At 45.2% G+C, this 17,343-nt stretch overlaps 1 protein-coding gene across 1 annotated transcript in view; it reads left to right on the top strand.

Annotated features, from left to right (window-relative positions):
• Positions 1-16,086, top strand: part of CREB3L2 (cAMP responsive element binding protein 3 like 2) — a 107,786-nt gene extending 91,700 nt beyond the window's left edge. The window contains exons 9-12 of the mRNA XM_006173066.3: positions 6,798-6,897; positions 7,180-7,306; positions 8,651-8,867; positions 10,582-16,086. Of these exons, the coding sequence (XP_006173128.1) occupies positions 6,798-6,897; positions 7,180-7,306; positions 8,651-8,867; positions 10,582-10,657 (520 nt within the window). The 3' untranslated portion in view covers positions 10,658-16,086. The remainder of the gene's footprint in view (positions 1-6,797; positions 6,898-7,179; positions 7,307-8,650; positions 8,868-10,581) is intronic.
• Positions 16,087-17,343: the final 1,257 nt, after the last annotated feature.

Here is a 17,343-nt window from a genome sequence, read left to right as displayed (position 1 = left end):
TTAGAAACAAGAATTCCTTAGTTTTCCTTGTTGACCTTCCTCTTAGCTATTGTCCTCTGCCCTGTCTGCCTCTACTTGTCTTGTTCTTTAAAATCTACATACAATGCCTGATAAAGGTCTTTGCAGCTAAGCTGGCTGGGCTTTGATTGCCTCCTGCTCTCCTGATTTGTTCAGCCGCACAGCTGTGTCACCTTGCAGCAGTTTTGTATATTGGCTCCCTCCGCACTCGTGTGGACTTCCGAGTATGAAGTCTTTTCTTCCCTGTAAACTGACCTTAACCGGCTGACCCCACTCCCCTGCTGTGCCAGAGAGGCCGCTGGAGAGCTGATGAATGACCCGAGTTCATGAATGCCCCTCTACAGACCTTTATCTTGGTTTAAATCACTTTTCATTTCTCCATTATCTATAACGTCTGGTTGTGTGAAGAGTATAAGGTTTCTTTTTAGGTGAAAACATTTCAAACTTCAAAGGATCATTGGGCCCTAGACTAAGTTTCTCAGAGAGTTTAGAAAGGCATTTTAGTATGATTTCACGGTAAAGTTAAACGTTTATTCCTCAGCCCCAGAAAACATTCTAGAACTCTCTCTCCCTCTCTCTTTTGTGTGTGTGTGTGTGTGTGTGTGTATTTCTCGGTGAATGAGGAACAGAACATTTCAGACATCCCTCGTCCCTCTGGTCCCTGCAAAATAAACCTCCTTGTAATGTGGCAATTACACAACTAGAGAAAGGAGACCATTCATATTTTTTCTTAACTTAGGCCAGAGCTGCATGAACAACCCTCAAAACTTAAGTGAAAAATCATAAATAAATGAGTATTTTTTCATAGTTTAGGATTTTAGCAGAATGTGATTATCTTTTCTATGAGATTTTGCATTTTAGTATTTAAAAGCTTTATATTGTTAAATATTGTTATGCAGTGTTTTGCATTATTATGGGCATTATATCCCATCACCAGCCCACCCTCCACCTGAGGACTTTGGGGTGCGTTTTTCAATTTTTTTGGTCCCCTCCCTCTGAACCCTCAGATCTTAGACACTAACTCTGGAAGACGAGGGTGGGTGGGGAGGGATTCAGGTGGGATTTTGCTTGGAAAGGACTTGGATGCCTGGCTCTTCCAGCACAAAGCCACCTGATACTCACTCATATTTGATTTTTTTGCATGTGTGCACTAGCTAAGTATCACTTAGACTTTTTTGATTATAATTTTACATGTGGGGACCCAGGCACACCACACATACATCATATACATGACTAATATGAATGTTTCAGAAATGAATGCGTATTTACTATGTGGGATGCCGTTGAATATTGGGTGCTCTATTTGATTCTGTTTCATTAAAAAAAACACACCAGGCACAACCCAGTTGTTTTCACAACCCGCAAATGGTTCATGATTTGGAATTTGGAAATTACTTCTCTAGATAGTTCCATAAGGATGTGGAAAAAGTTCCTCCATCCCTGTAGGAGGCTGATTCACCCAGGGAGTGTCTTCCTTACACACACAAATGTGCACACACACTTCATAGCCCAGCTAGTTTATTTTCTTAGTGAGGTGTGTTACAGGATTTGATGGAAAGTGTGTTTATAGAGAGGACCTGGTTTGAAGCTCCTGTCATTGCAAGTAATTGGGAACCACCAGTTTATTCTTTTTTGCGAGTCCTAGTTTCTGGCTGCAGTGGAAAGTTAGGTACTTAAATATGCAAAGTATAAGATGCAGTAATTGTGTGACTATGTCTTTTTTCTCTTACTCCATTCCCTATACCCCCACCGTCTCTCTTAAATAAAGGAAACAGAAGAAAACAAAATCAAACCAAATACAAAAAAAAAAAAAAAAAAAAAACCACACATGAGGCTGTTGATGCCTTTCCCAGTTCTTGTAAGATTGTGTCTCATACTCTTGGCTACTTTTGAATGTTTTGCCCAATTTCCTTTGATACGCCTCCCAAGATACAGGGTGATGCTTTATTTTGAGCAGGGCTGGCAGCTGCCTTCGACTGCTCTTTTGCAAGGAGCAGTATGAGGACAGCCACAAAGTTTATTTTTACATCTCACTACAGGACCAAATCCACATTTTCAATCGAGTGTTGGACACTCTGATTTAACAAATTGTGAAAAATCTCTTGGCCCAGATAAACATTTCTCTAAATTAAGACGTTGCTCCCGGAAGCTTAGGAATTCATTAAGCCATAATTAGCCTTGATCACTGATGATTTAAAATACAGTAATAAAGGAGAAGTTTATCCTGAGCTTTGAATGCACTGTTGGAGAGAGTCTGTCTTCTTGATTGACTTTTTATAGCTTTAGTTTTAAAATGATTTTTTCATTTCATCTAATGGCTGCCTTTTCTCGAGCCAGCCCTTTGTGCAAGTTGGGTAACAGCTGTCATCCAAGCTCCCAGTGCTGCAGGCCATGGCATCTGTCCCAGTAGCATCAGGGACAGTACCACATCATCTCAGACCAGTGTATCAGTTTGAGGTCCCAGGCTTTCCCATAAAGAGGCCCAGCTTCATCTGTCATCAGTGGAAAGAAGTGGCAAGCCCTCTGCAACGCTGCATCTGCTTCAGCAAACCCACAGTACCTCAGAAGGGGATTCTCTCATTCCGTTAGCTGATGAGGTCAAGGGAATTAACTGACTAGCTGCCTAAACTCAGGACTTAAGGACCGGGATTAAAGTCACACATGCTACTGAGATCTAAAGTCAGGTTTCTCTGCCTTGGGAGCCTATTCGCCTTTTCTGGTGCATATGTACCAACTTAGTAATCCTAAAGCTATCAAATTCCACTCTGTTGGTGTCTGACAGAAGGCAGGTCTTATAGTTTCCATGTTCTTAAACAAAGCCCAGGTTTGACTTCCTGACACTTGAAGTAGGGTAAGGAGCCCCTGTGATTCTTTTTCATCCATCACTTGCATTGTATCTTAGTAAATCCAGAGGTGTGCCAGGGAATGTTCATTTTGCCCTATTGCTTTTATTTGTATCATTATCACCAAAGCTCTGTTAGTGTCTGTCTCATTGTCACTGGACTCACTCTGGCCGTCTGTCTGCAGCTTGGTCCCTGTTGATAGTAATCTTTTTTAATCTAATCATGGACAGAGCTTTTGGTTGGGCTGTTATCAGTATGATGTTAATGATACTGGATTTAAGAAAAATCTACTTAACTAAGACATCTTTTGATCATAAATTTAATTTGCTTTCAGGTTAGGGGACCTTACTGTGCTGCTTTGGAAAGTACATGAGCTACGGAGTCAGATAGGTTTGGGTTTGCAACTTAGTTCTTCTGCTTTCTAGTCCCATGTCATTGAGACATCTACGTAGTGTCTCAGTAAATGAAGCTTTAGTCTGTCAGTGGAAACTCAGTCACTGTTAATTTTCCTTCCTTATAACAAAAATGAGTGTTTTCTGTTATATGAATGTATATGAATTTCCCAAACTTTACCTCATCGTGGAAATCTACTTAGATTTTGGGAGGGATGAGCTAGCCCACTCTCCCTGCGTGAAATCGCTCCAGGTGACTGCCGGGCGGGGCCTTTGGAGTGTCGTCGTTTCCACTGTCTGCCTAGTTCACCTCTTCTAATCCGAGTAGAAGCAGCAGCAAATAGCACATTATAAATCAGTGTTGCTTTTCACCAAAATTTCAAACTGAAAAAAATCGATTTTAAACTCTACGTTTGCTCATCTTAAAGAGTTGGATTATAAACAGTCAGAAATCAGGGACCATTAAACAACCATTTTCTTTTGCAGTGGGTTCAGAAGATAATTATCTTCGAGTTTGGAAAGGATGTGCCAATGAGTGCCAAGCAAAGCACCATACGACTTGTAAATACACAGTCCTCCCTGCTCTCCCAGACAGACTTAAATGGTCCTTCTTCCAAACTTGTAGCACCTTACATGTACGGTTAGGGGTCCCAAGTTGAGCCAAAGGCATTACACCACTGGGCTTTAGGTGTGTCTGGCCTGTTAGAGATCTGTTTTCAGACCTGGGAGACTCTTCATCCCAGGGAAGGGGTACCAGGCCTAGTGATCTCAATTGAAAATTAGGAGAGGAAGGATTCCAAGTATTGTGAGGAATTGGTTTTCTCAGTGCTTCCTGCTCTAAAGACTAGGCGAGGAGCAGAGAATGCCCAGGGAGGAGGTGTGGGAAGATTTTGGGTCCATAGGAACTGTTGGTAAAGACAGAAATGGCAGTTTCACTTTAAAAACACCTTAAGAGTTCAGAGCAAAAGGAAATGGCATTAGTAACACCTGGAAATCTGCTGCCATGTGGAAACCTGGATGGAGAAATGTTCCCCACTCCTGCACAGAGCACAGCTGAGCTTCAGCAGGGAGAACCCAGAGAGGGCTTTGGGGCTGGCATTGCAGGGCGTTGTCAATGAAACGCATACCACTGCCTGCCAGATCTCAGCTCTGCCAGAAGGAAGGCTCGCCCAGGAAGGGGTGTGTGGTAGGTTGCTCAGCCCTTAGCTTTGAAAGGGCAGCTGTGCTTGAGGGTGAGAATGGGGTGCTCTTGGGAGGTCCTGGAAGAAGAGAGAAAATGTGATAAGGAAAAAAAAACCCTGCTCTATCATACGATCATTTAGCTGCAGACTTTTTTCTTTTTTTCCCCCATTTTTATTGAGGCATAACTGACAAGTGAAATTGTGAGATATTCAAAGTGTACAATGTGATGATTTGATATATGTGTATGTTGTGAGAGTATTCCTCACAGCGAGGTAATTACCACCTCCGACACCTCACCTGTTTACCTTTTTTTAATTTTTTTTTGTTAAGCACTTTGAAATTCTAGTCTCTTAGCGAATTTCAATTATATGATACAGTGTTATCACTTATAGTCACCAAATTTTACACTAGCTTCTCAGACCTTATTCATCTTATAGCTGAAAGTTTGTGTCCTTTTCCCAACCCTCCTATTTCCCCACTCCCCAGTCCTGACACCCCCTCGTTTACTGTTTCTCTGAGTTCAACTTTTTTTTTTTAAAGATTCCATATGTAAGTGATACACGGGGTATTTATCTTTTTTTTTTTTTTTTTTTTTTTCGGTCTGGCTGATTCAACTTAGCATAATGCCCTCCAGGTTCATCCATGTTGTCACAGACAACACAACTGCCTTACGGAGGGTTTAATCACCCTGTCCGTATTTCTCAGCCTTGAGCGAGGTACAGAACTCTTAAAGAACAAGTTGCTTGAATGTATAGAGACACAAATCAAGTCTAAACTGCTTATCATTATACTTCTAGATAACCGTAAAACAAGAAAACGTACAACTCGGTACTAAAAAGGCTTCCATATTAATAGAATTTAAACTAACAATATGAAATAATGGGATGGATGACTTTGTTTTGCTTAAATTAAAACCACCACCCAAAGTAAAAATATGGTGTAGGTGAGACCACACAGGGGTTTTTGAGTTCAGACAGCCTTCGCTGCACGTACTGTGGGCTTCAGAGCTGCCCACGCTCTTATCCACTTAGCGGCTGAAAGCAGCATCATTCTTATGGCCAGCCTGTCCTTAGTTGGCTTGAACCTGGGAGAACTCGTTTCCTTGGCACCGATCTAGGGGAGGGGAAACCTGCTTGTCCTTGAAAGCTAGTCAGGAGGTGAGCTGCGGGGAGAGGCACGTAATCCTGCGAAATCCCAGAATTCTGCAAATGAATGATTTGCTGCTGATGTTCTCCAGTGAACTTGTTTGGCTTTTTACTGTTACATCACAGCATGCATTCTTTAAAAATTTCTGAGACTCAAGAAAAAGCATCTGCTTGTCAAGTCTCTCCACTTTGTGGAGTGCATCGGGCTTGTAGGAGAGGAATGGGGGCGAGGAGCTCTTTATGCTGCTGCTCACGCAGAATGCTTCCCCGAGGCTCTAACTCAGGAGGCTGTGCTGTGAGATCCTTTTCTGTGGCTGCAGTGTTGAGAATTTACAAAGAATTTCACCATCTGCTCCTTCTGTGACCTGACAACGCACAGAGCAGAACATCCTCTTCTCATCCCCAAACACTTCCCTTTTAGGGGCACACGCAGCTGTCCGGTCTTAGGGGTAGAACAACTCTTTTTGCTCCTGCTCTCGGTCTCTTCCTGGATAGACATCAGAGTCTGCATCAGAGGATGGCTTCCGAGATCCTGGCTCTGGGCATGTGTCCAGCTGAGTGGGCTTCTTTGCTCCTTCATATTTAGGCTTCCTTTCTGACTGTGGAGCTGCTGTGAGCCTTCATGGTCCACAGGCTTGAGGTGCCCATGGCTGTTTCCACACTCCCTTCCGTCATTCTTGTTTTTCCTCTCTTTCTCTCTCCCACTCTTCAGATCTGCCATCTGAGTGTTCGCTGCTCAGTGCTGCTGCTGCCACGTCCAGTCCCCACCACCTCCTCTGGCCACCCCTCCAATGGCTCTCCACTGGGCATCTTCTCTGTGCTTTCCTCATTTCTGGAATCTTCTTCCATGTTTCTCTTCCCTTGGGTAAATGAGTTCTTCTTGTGTCACCAGCAACCTTTTGCTTTTTTTTTTTTCCTCTCAATGGCTGACAAACAAGTCCCAGGATAATTTGTCAGGGATAATTTGGGGCATTGAGGTGACTATTACTCGGAACAGCACGGAATGGACAAGATGCTCAAGGGGACTGATTCAGATCCCTGTAAGCACTGCGACACTGGTGCTGGAAGGCGCTGGTGTCTGTGACTTCATGAGAGGAAACTCTCCCTGGATACTGTGTTCAGATTCAGACACAAAGCCACAGCAGTGTCCCTGGCCCAGAGGTCACCCACAAGTATTGTCTTGCCCCTTAGATGGTTGTGATTTGTTGCATTTGCAGAACTCTCCTGCAGCAACTGCAGAAGCTTCAGACTTTGGTGATGGGCAAGGTTTCTCGCACCTGCAAGCTGGCCGGCACGCAGACTGGCACCTGCCTCATGGTGAGTCTCCCAAAGGGACAGCACCACAACTGCCCTGGCCCACTCCCCTATCTCCAGTCTCTCCCGCACTGGCCACGTCCAAGTGCTGGGGGTTGGGGGAACCACGCCGCTCATTCGGAGGCTGTTTCTCCGCTGTGATGGTACAGTGATTGACCTGGATGCAGTCTGCGGCTGTCATGGAGGGGCGTGGGCTCCCTGGACTGCCCAGGTGTTGCGGGTCTGATGCTTTGCTGTGTGGATCTTAGAATCGACAGCTCCCCATGTTCTCTCCTCATCCCGCAGGTCGTTGTGTTATGCTTTGCCGTAGCATTTGGCAGCTTCTTTCAAGGCTGTGGGCCCTACCCTTCTGCCACCAAGATGGCCCTGCCCAGCCAGCAGTCCCTGCAGGAGCCCTACACGGCCTCTGTCGGTAAGGCAGGTCTCAGCAAGTTGGGAAGTGCCTTATTTCTTTTCTCTTTCATTTCTCAAAGCTCAGCTTTCTGAAAGAAGCCTTGTGTGGAAGTCTAATTTTTAAAAAGTGGTACAAGTGTAGCTTCTCCATTGAAGGGAGGAAGAGGGATGTGGCTGGTCCAGTACCCAGGCTGCTGGGTCCTTCCTTGGGCCCGTCACCCATGGGGAATTCTCTAGAGCTCGACAGAGCACAGTTTGCAAACTGCTGCTCTAGACTGTGCTCCCTGGCAAGTTCTGAGGTCTTCTTTTTGACTTCTGATCAGAGGGAGGGATGTGCATTTGGTGGGGAGGGAGTAGGGGAGCATTAAGTTTTCCAAGACATTTTAAGGGAATTCCACTCAGTGAAATTGTATGTTACCATAGTAAGCATCTGTAAGGTGAAATTAAAGAATCAGCCTGTCTTACAAAATATTATGCCCAAGATTTAGAGAACTTGGAAACTCAGGTGTTAGAAGTGATATTCTCACCTAGATCAATGATCTCTTTCAAGTATGTAGGAAATAAAGAGGTGGTATCCAGAGATCATAAAATATATACACTACTAAGAACAGGTGTGGAATTAGGAGGCACTGGATTAGGGGGGAGGCACAATTTTGCAGTTCTGAAAGATCTGTGGTCTTTACGAGGTAGGTGTATCCCTGCCAGGTATATGACAGAAAGGCTAGCAAACAATTTCAGCTGTCTCCTGGGAAATTCTTTTTTCCCTAAATGAATGTATCTCTAAATTTAAGTGGGAGCCGATGAGAGCATCATTTCTGTGTTGCAGAAAATTGCTACTGAGCCATCTAGCTATGCAGCTACCCTATAAAACAAAAGAGAGTGTCTCCATGGTTTGATTTATGGCTTTGACTTTGTGTCTTCTCTTCCATTTCTAAACAAAAATGCAGTTTTCTGCCCTTCTACCTTCTCTCGATGCGAGACCTATTCATCGAGAAGGCTTATTTTAGCTGGGTCTGGACATCTCCAAGTATTTGACTCCCATTCTCCACGAATCGTTTCCCCCAGATGGTTGGGGGGGTGGGGCACGGAGGGGAGTTTTATTTTCAAAGCAGTGAGGGGTGGCAGTTTGCTTCCTGTTTATTTGCTTTTCTATTGTTCTTCCAGCTTTATAATTGGTATCATTTTTCAATGCACAAAACTCTGAAATCCTGAGGCCTTTATGGAAAGCCAACGTTAGTTGGCACCCTCAGTCCTGGGTAAGAAGAACCCATGAATTGTTTGCTCTCAGCCCTGGTGTCAGGTGAGGGGAGGTGGTGCACCGTCGTGGTCTCTCACTCAACATGTTACTTGGCTTTGTTCGCAGTGAGATCCAGGAACCTGCTGATCTATGAGGAACATTCTCCCCTGGAAGAGCCGTCCAGTCCGGCCTCAGCCGGGGAGCTTGGGCGCTGGGACGGAGGCTCCTCCCTGCTCAGGGCCTCGGGGCTGGAGTCCCTGCCTGACGTGGATCTTCCCCATTTCATTATCTCAAATGAGAGCAGCCTGGAGAAGTCAGTGCTGTTGGAGCTGCAGCAGCACCTGTGAGTCAAACAGATACAGATTTGACTCCTTTAAGGCACCTATGATGGGTTATGAGTCAGCAACCTGCCGTGTATGGTGGAGACTTTCCCACTGGCCTTGTCCAGCCCTCAGCTTTTTTAGGGCTTATTTGCAGCACCCAGACTCTGGAGAGTCTACTGCTTGCCAGCGGCTGCCCTTAGCAGAGAGTGAGGAAAAGGCCTGGTGTGAACTGTCTCCTGGTATCAAGGGAGACGTTCCAGAACATGTGGGATCTCATGCTCCACCCCGTGCATGCTCCGCCATCAGGGAGCTGGCGGTGGTGGCTCCAAAAGTGGAGAAAAGGCTTGACTGTCTTCCTCACTACCTCCTTCATCCCCTCAAAGGCACATGAGTAGACATACAGTCTGGTAACAGCAGTATACTTGCTATGCAAATGCAGCCTCAGACACATTCTCGAGCTTTCTTCCAACTAGAAATACATATATGTTATGCTACATGTCAATATATGGTTTTAAGATTTATACGTAAATAAACATGCATTACCTATAATTATATAGTTGTAACTATATATTAATATTGAGAGACATTGAGAGGCAATGTGCATGTAGGTATTTCCACATTGAAAATAATATATATTTGTCTCCAATTCTCCATGAGTTGTTTCCCTTATATAGTTAAGAGAAAAAGCCTTGTATAAGCAGAAAGGCTTGCACAAGTGTTGTTCTTGTGCTGGGGAGAAACTGGGTACACCGAACGGTGTGGGAAGGAGGGTCTGCACGCACTCCTGGTTATGCATGGTGTGGTTGGTGGTCTAGTTGAACTCTGCCTCTGTGCCTCTCCCAGAAATGATGCAATTCCAATGCAAGTGGGAAAGATTTTGTTTCAAATTCTTCAGCTTTCTTTCCTTAATGCTGCAGAGGAAAGTTCATAATTATATGTACTTTTATATGTTTACATGATGCATGCATACTTAACATTTACTAGTGCACTATGTAAATATGACATGTAAATCCTTTGCAATACTTTAAGAGGTTAGGCATTATTATTATTCCCACTATGGTGAATTGTACAGCTGCCACTGGGACCCAGAGAAGACTCAGCTGCTTAATTACTTGGCTCATGACACAAGCCTTCTCTCCTCTTATCTCCTCTTATCTCTTCAAGGCCCCATCGAGAGCCCATGTATTCTGGAATGTCTCCCTTGATACCAGAGCCCTCACGGCTCTCTGAATGCCAAGAGACTTTCTAAGCTGTTACACAATTTAATAGTGTGTTTATTTTTCTGTTATATATTTATTGTTATTTCAGGTTAGTTTGGGTGCTGGGTTTTTTTAAATCTTTATCTAGATCATCAGCTATTGTAGACCAGGGATCAGTCTTTATCCTTTTATTTTCTCCTTCCCAGAGCTTAGCATAAGGGTAACTAACCATCCTCAAAAAATATAATATTTAAAGCAACGTGTAACAAATCAGTATCAAACCGCCATGTTTATCCTCTGGGTTGGGATTTCTCCTCTTGCATCAGGAAAAGGGTAGGAGTGTGGATGAGTGGCTGGGCTGGTAGTGGGAGGCACAGGGAACAGAGAATTGCTACTGGGAGGGAAGTGGACAAGAAGCATGCTTGGGCCAGTCCACAGAGTCACAGTCATGGAACGACTCTGTTCTTCCACCAAGCATGAGACTTGTAGTTGGCAACTGGTGGCTAAGACTTCTTTCCTTTCAATGCCTTCGCAGGGTCAGCACCAAGCTGGAGGGGAATGAAACACTGAAAGTTGTAGAACTCGACAGAAGAGTGAACGCCACCTTCTAAAGAGGCCGTCACCACCTCTCCCTCTTTCTCTTCACTCTACCTTTATGTCCCCAAACCACCTTTGTCATAAGTTTTCCCTTTTTGCCACCCAATCTTGATGAAGACATGGATGAGCAGTCATGGCTTTGGGTGGGAGGACAGCCTGAGATTTCCACCTGAGTTGAGAGAGTACCCCCCCTAGTCCCACGTCCCTCAGTGCAGAAGGGAGCCCCCGTCTCTTCCTCCCTGTCGCTTACTGCCATAGGAAAGTATTTGAGGGTCAGGGGTGGGACAGCAGGCATGTTTCTACCGACAGTGCCAAAAAGATCCTGCCTGATTCTCAGCTGTGGTATGTCCCCCTCTTTGAAGAAGAGCTGACTCTTGTTCATTCAAGACCCCAGACTCTGGCCACAGAAGTACCAGGGTGCCTGCTGGAATCTGGCAAAGCCCTGACTGACGCCCTGCCTTCCTCAGCCTGGGTCTCCGGTGCCTCTGCCCCCATCAGCCCTGGAAGTGCTGGGGCCTCCTGCGAGCATCACCCCCGACTCTGACCCCGACCGTCCTCCCGGCACTGGAGCGAGGTGTCCCCGTCGTATTCTCAGGCCGCAAGTGCAATGCCTGAAGGAATCAGGCTTTTCTACTCCAGGCAAACCTGCCCCCTCTTGTTGCTTGTAGGATTTCTCTGTAATCGGTGTCCCCACACGCCCCTAGTTCTGCCTCCCTGGCTTCTCCTCCCCATTTGTAAATAGTATTTATTAGCTCGCTGAGGCTTCCCGCTGGCAACCACACTGAAGAGATCCGGCGCCTCCTTCCAAGCTAGCAAGGTCTTCTGTTGGCCCTCGGAGCTCTGGGGGCCCCAGTCCTTCCAGGCCATGCTTTAGTTCCTTTTCTTCTTTTTCTACTGGAGGCCTATAATTATAGTTGGGAAATCTCCCTAAACAGGGGTCCTCCTATAGAATGAACTCAGAGGGAAGGGTGGAACAGGGCCTGGCTCAGGTCTGGGCTCCATGGACAGATGCTTTTTCTGTCCTGTGCCTATAACTGGGAAGGGAAGCCCTGCCCCTGACAGCAGGCGTTTGGGACAACTGTGCTAGCTTGTCTTTCCCCACCTCCCCGACACTTCTGCTTTTCTCTCCTCTTCTGCCTCAACACGGAGGGTGGGCTTGAGGCCTGTTCTTGGGGACAGAGGCGGTGACATTTGTGTATCCACCGTCTTACCTTTTATAGTCAGGCCTGGCTACTTTGCAGCTCACCCAAAGAGAAACAACCTAATCCCCCAACCTACTTTTTTTTTAATGATTAAAAGTAACTTTTGTAGTTTAAAAAAAACTTTCCTCTTTCATACAAATAAGAAATGGAAATTGACTTTTTATTGTGTAATGTTAGGAGACAGCTAGCTTGTAAAAGATTTTGTGTAAGAAATTTGCTTACATTTTATTCTATTTTTAGTAGTAGCTGAACCACCTTTAGCTTTAACTCTCTCTCTCTCTGTTTCTATTTCTCATCTACGTTGTCAGAAGAGCCTGTACTTAGAAGGGTTAAGCCACACCTGGGCCTCCTGTTCCATATCAGATACAGGATTTGGTGTCATTAACGTTGGCCATCATACCTCATAAGCAGATCCAGTACCTCTGGGGCTCACTGGCATTGATTCCTCTCTCTCCCTACTGTGATGGAGAGAGTTCCAGCTGGGAGGTGGCCAAGTTCATCTCGGCACTGTGTAAAGCTGGATCAGGACTGCAGTGGTGCTGGCAGCCCTCGTGGTCCTCTGCACGCCTCTTACTGTCCCGTACAGCTGGAGAGGCTGAGCCTGGCTGGGCTGTGTGGGCAGAGGGTTGCAAGCATGCCCCCTGCTCTGTTTCTCTCTACTTTCTCCTTCCTTCTATTCTGCCCTAGATCCTCCTGGGCCCTGGCTGGTACCTGCTAACTAACCATGGGCCACTACTGACCAATCCGTCTCTTTAAAATGTCATGTAATTATCAGGCACAGGCAGTGTGCTGGTGGAGGGGGGCGCATGGCCAAGAAGGTGAGAAGATAGAATTAACTCAAGTAGTATTTGGATGATGAGAAAGGAAAGCTAGGAAAGCTTTTGTAAGTCAGTGAGAACAGGTCAGCCTACTCGCCTGATGCACTGGAATTAGATGGGTTTTTAAGGCTCCTGGATTAGCCTGAGTGGAAAAACCTCATCTTCTGAATGAGGAGGGAGAAGAAAACGGGCAGTGAACTCCTAGCGCCTGTTCTCGTGCCTTGAGGATTTTATTTGCTTGCCTACCTACACTTGCTTGACATCACTCTCTCCAGCCCTCCAAACAGCAGGGATTGATCTCTGGGAAACCATCCTTCCAGAACTGAATCTGTGTCCAGAGACATGAGACATCAGCCTGAGAACTCAAGTGGCCACTGGAAGGGGTTCCAAGAACCAGCGTTGCTGCAACTTTGAGAAAGACCTCCACCCTCCACTTCTTGCCCGGGCAAGTAAGCGGGAACTAAACAGTCATCTGGCTCTTTAGGAGGGCGTAATGGAGTCAAGAGGATGCAGAAGAGCGGATGATCCCAGGTTGATTGCAAATAGTTCCTGGGTGTGGGCACGTTTTCTGTCCCAGGGCTGAGCCCACAATGTCAGTGGATTTGTTTCCCCCGCAGAGCCGATTCATAGACAAGTCAGTAATACGTGGTTAGCGCTGAAGATTTCAAGTAGCGGCAGGCGTTGGCTTCCGAACTTCAGTTTTGGAAAATACGAGACTGTTAGTACAACCATCAATCATAAAGAATCATGTTAATTATAAATATATTAATATATTTATCATCATGTCAACAAGTTTTCCTCTTTCCTCTTTGATTAGCCTAGTGGAGGAGACGTCTTGCAAAAGTTCAGAGAACACATACTTTTTTTACTGGATGAGGCCTGTGTAACCCAGGCCCCCCAGCACGGTTCTTTTCACAGCTCTAGACTTTGCACTTGGAAAGGGATACTGTAAATGAAAGGCCTCAGTGCCAGATTTAAGAAAGAGTTTCTGTGAAGTGTTAGGACTCTGGAGCCTCGCTCACATAAAGGGAGTGTTACATAAAAATCTGACAGCTGAACTAGTTGCTCCTTTTGGGCAGGAGGTGGGGGTGAGGTGTGACACCAGTGCGGGAAACTTAGATAACCTTTTTGTTAATATAAATGCTTTTGATTTGGAGACCTAATTTGTAGGTTGTGAAAGCAGCTTTTAGTTCAGCTTATTTACAAACCAACTGTAAATACCATGTTTTTTTCTCCCTAGATCTCTCAGTTTAGCCTGAGTGCCGAGAGAGGGCTGTGAATCTCAGGTGCCCTTGGAGCAGGAGTGTTGAATTGGTTCATCTTTATTCTGGCAGTGAGTCACTGTTCAGAATTTTTGTCACAAGTGTTTTATTAAATTTTTCGGCACTTGGTGGCTCCTTCCTCCTATGTCCTCACACCAAGTAAAAGACAAGGATCAGAGCCCCCCCACCCCACCCCGGGCCAGCTCCTCCGAACATACATGTCACGTGAGCATGGTGCACACACGGAGACCTCCCGCTCCCAGTAAAAGAGGTGGAGCGTCCGTGCAGCCTGGCTAACTGGGGGTTGGGGGCAGAGGAGAAGGCTTTCCGCCCCACCTTGTCTGCCAAGTGCCCTTGTCACTATTCGGTTCCCTTAAATCCAGTCTTTAAGAGCCTTTATTAGAGACACCAGGTCTCCTGCTTGCAGTGCTGGCCAGACCTGTGAGACAGACCAGTAGAAGGTAGTACACTGGTCAGAGTCCTTTTCTTTGAATGCTTTTCAGTTGAGACAGAAGATATGTGATTGGATAAGCCACTCTGGGAGGGTAGTTTTAGGAGAGAGTCAGGGGCTGTAAAATGGGGGCTGTGAAGCAGCCAGAGACAGATTTCAGATGTTTCATTCATTCATTCATTCATTTGAGTCACTAAGTCAGTCTTTCACTCCTGAGGAAGAGTATTGCAGGAGGCCTTGGAATATTGGGGAATAAGGGGGCTGAGGACATTTCATTCATCAATAGCTGTTCAAAAGACCCACGTGCCAGCTCGCTCTCTAGTGCATGTGCGTGCATGCGCACACATACACACACGTTCCTCTGTCGTCTTGGACACTCTGTGCCTTACATGTGCCTTGTATTTGAATCCAGGATGACTGAGCACTGCCTCATCACTGGGAGATTTCATATACATCCTTGTAGTACTAGATCCAAGTGGGTGGATGTGGGAGAAGGAACTTTTTCCAAAGGCTTGAAAATAGTTTCCTAAAAGTGAGCCATGATCATATTTGCCCATCAGAGAAAAAGAAACAGAGTTACATCCATTAGAAAAATCCCATTTTGTAGAGGTTCAATCTCATCCAAAAATGGCCAGCTGGGATTAAAAGTATTAGAAATCCTCATAGCAGAACATTTTCTCAGTGCAGAGGAACCTGGTGCATTTCAGGATTAATGCTCCATGTCTCCCGGGCCAAAGGATCCACAGTTCCCTCAGGAAAGACAGCAGTGTTCATTTTGTCATTTTCAGCAACAGAAAACTTGGAAACGCTTTATTTTGTCTTGATTACTAGAAGGCAGGGAAATGTTTCCTGAGCACCTACTAAGTGCTGGGTGCTGTGCGAAATAAGTTTTAGGTCTTTTAATTTTATAGGAAGAGGAAACGAGGGTAACTAATTACTATGAGACAGGTAAACAGCTATGTGTTGTGGGAAGTGCAACCATTTGTGGATTAGGTTGAGCAGATTTCTTTCTGTGTGAACACGCTGTAAACTTTTAAAGTTCTCTGGGCAGAGAACGCAGCGTGTGCTCCCTGGGCTGGCCCTGCTGTGTGCAGAGTTCAAGTCTTTGCCTCATGTGGCGATGTCCACCAGACGTGCATCTGCTGGCCGGTTCGTCCAACCCACTGTGAGTTCCAGTCAGCAGACTTTGCATCCTGGAAAAGCAAAAGGAGCGGTTTTGGCCCTGTTTTTCTGCACCTCTCCCTTGCTCACTAGCTGGCTGAGAACATGAACTTTTTGACCATGGACACGTGGCTTACACTGTTTAGTAAATCTCCCTCTCAGATGAAACACTTCGTGAGTCTCCGGAAAACGCCAGCACTCTTTGACAAGTTGTGAGTGACCCTTTTTAAACAATGCCGAGCAGGCTCTGGACTCTAATCCACCATGAGCTTTAATGTCTATGTTGACAGGCTGGGCTTTCCTCTCTTTGGCAACAGGTTGTATGGATCAGCAGTGTTTAAGTCTGAATGCATTGTGAGTCTATTAGCTGTCGTATCATGCTGGGTTTTTTTTTATGGCTTTTTATTCTCTATCATAGCTAAATAAATACCAAAAAAATAAGTAAATGCTTTGTAGGATACTTGTAGTTAGTTTGGGGGAAAAAATGAATTGAAATTGTTATGCTTTTGTATTTCCATTTCTTGCAAATAAAAATATTTTTCTTAAATATTAACATGTTGTCCAGTCTTTAACATTCTGATGCTTTGTTTTTAAAAACTTTTCTTGTGAACGTGGATTTGCAGATATATGCCTAACCATTCTTTTCCTGATTATCCAGTCAAACGAAAAGAAAAGCCTCAAACCAGCAATTTGTGCGTTATCTAGTACTGAATCCAAGACTTGGTTAGAGGAATATTGAGAAGTGTAATTGTTTTTTTTCAGTCAGTTACAGGAAGAAAAACAATATTCTCTGGAGATTCGTGCTGTTTGATTGCTATTTCCGTTGTCTTCTACAGCTGTTCTCTAATTAGATTTCAGAACTGAGGATTTTACTTTACTTTCCCCACCTTGGGATGCTTGAGAACGATGGCTTGGGCTTGAGCCAGAAGAGAAGGATCCTTCTTCATATGAGCAGTTGCAGAGGACACCTAACACAGATTCATGCTCCAGAAATTTTGATGAAATGGTTGATAAAGTTCAATGCATTCAAGCAGAATCATCTTCATTCCATTGCAATCTCTGTATTCAAATTTCATTTTCTCCACTCAGAGTGGGGCTCCCTTTAGCCTTACAAAGAGTACCCAAGATGTTAGTGACTTAAGACTACAGTCTGTGATTACCTGGACCCCCAAACTCTTTTTCTTAGCACCATGCTGAACCCTTCTTTGAGCTCCTGGGTGCATTCATCTCCTGCTGCCTTTCTTCTCTGAGCACCTTGACCTTCTCTTCTTCTGTTCCTGTACAAGGGTCCTTTCCCAGTGGAGGCTTTTAGTAACACTTCGTCCCTTTTTCTTTCTTATTCTGGGAGCTTATTATGGAAACCTCCTCCTTGACATGCTGATATCTTTGCAGGGATGTGTGGAGGTGCAAATACTCACTGGTTTGAAAATAGTCTGTATTAATTGTGCTTTTGTATTTTCTGTGTGTCTAATGCTTTGACATCTGGAAACTTGCTGACCCAGGAGAGACTGCTTCTCACAGGCAGAGCCAATCACTAGACATAGTAAAGGACTTGTCTATAAGCACAACTCTTGTATGCAAACCATCCAAACCAGAGCTCATTCCCCAACCACCTCCTTTACGGGTCTCACGGGTATCACTGTCCCCCTGCCCTAATCACCAGGGTCAGGGACCAGACAGCTAGAATCAATCTCTATACCTCAGAGCCCACTGACATTTTTCAAACTAACCAACCCATTTCCCTTGCCTTGCTCGTTCCTTCCTGAGGGAACTACAGTAAAGGCTCTTGTCCGATTTTCCTTACTC

The sequence above is a fragment of the Camelus ferus genome, chromosome 7, assembly GCF_009834535.1.
Source record: "Camelus ferus isolate YT-003-E chromosome 7, BCGSAC_Cfer_1.0, whole genome shotgun sequence".
Taxonomy (NCBI): Eukaryota; Metazoa; Chordata; class Mammalia; order Artiodactyla; family Camelidae; genus Camelus; species Camelus ferus.
This window is presented reverse-complemented; position numbering and strand designations above follow the sequence as displayed.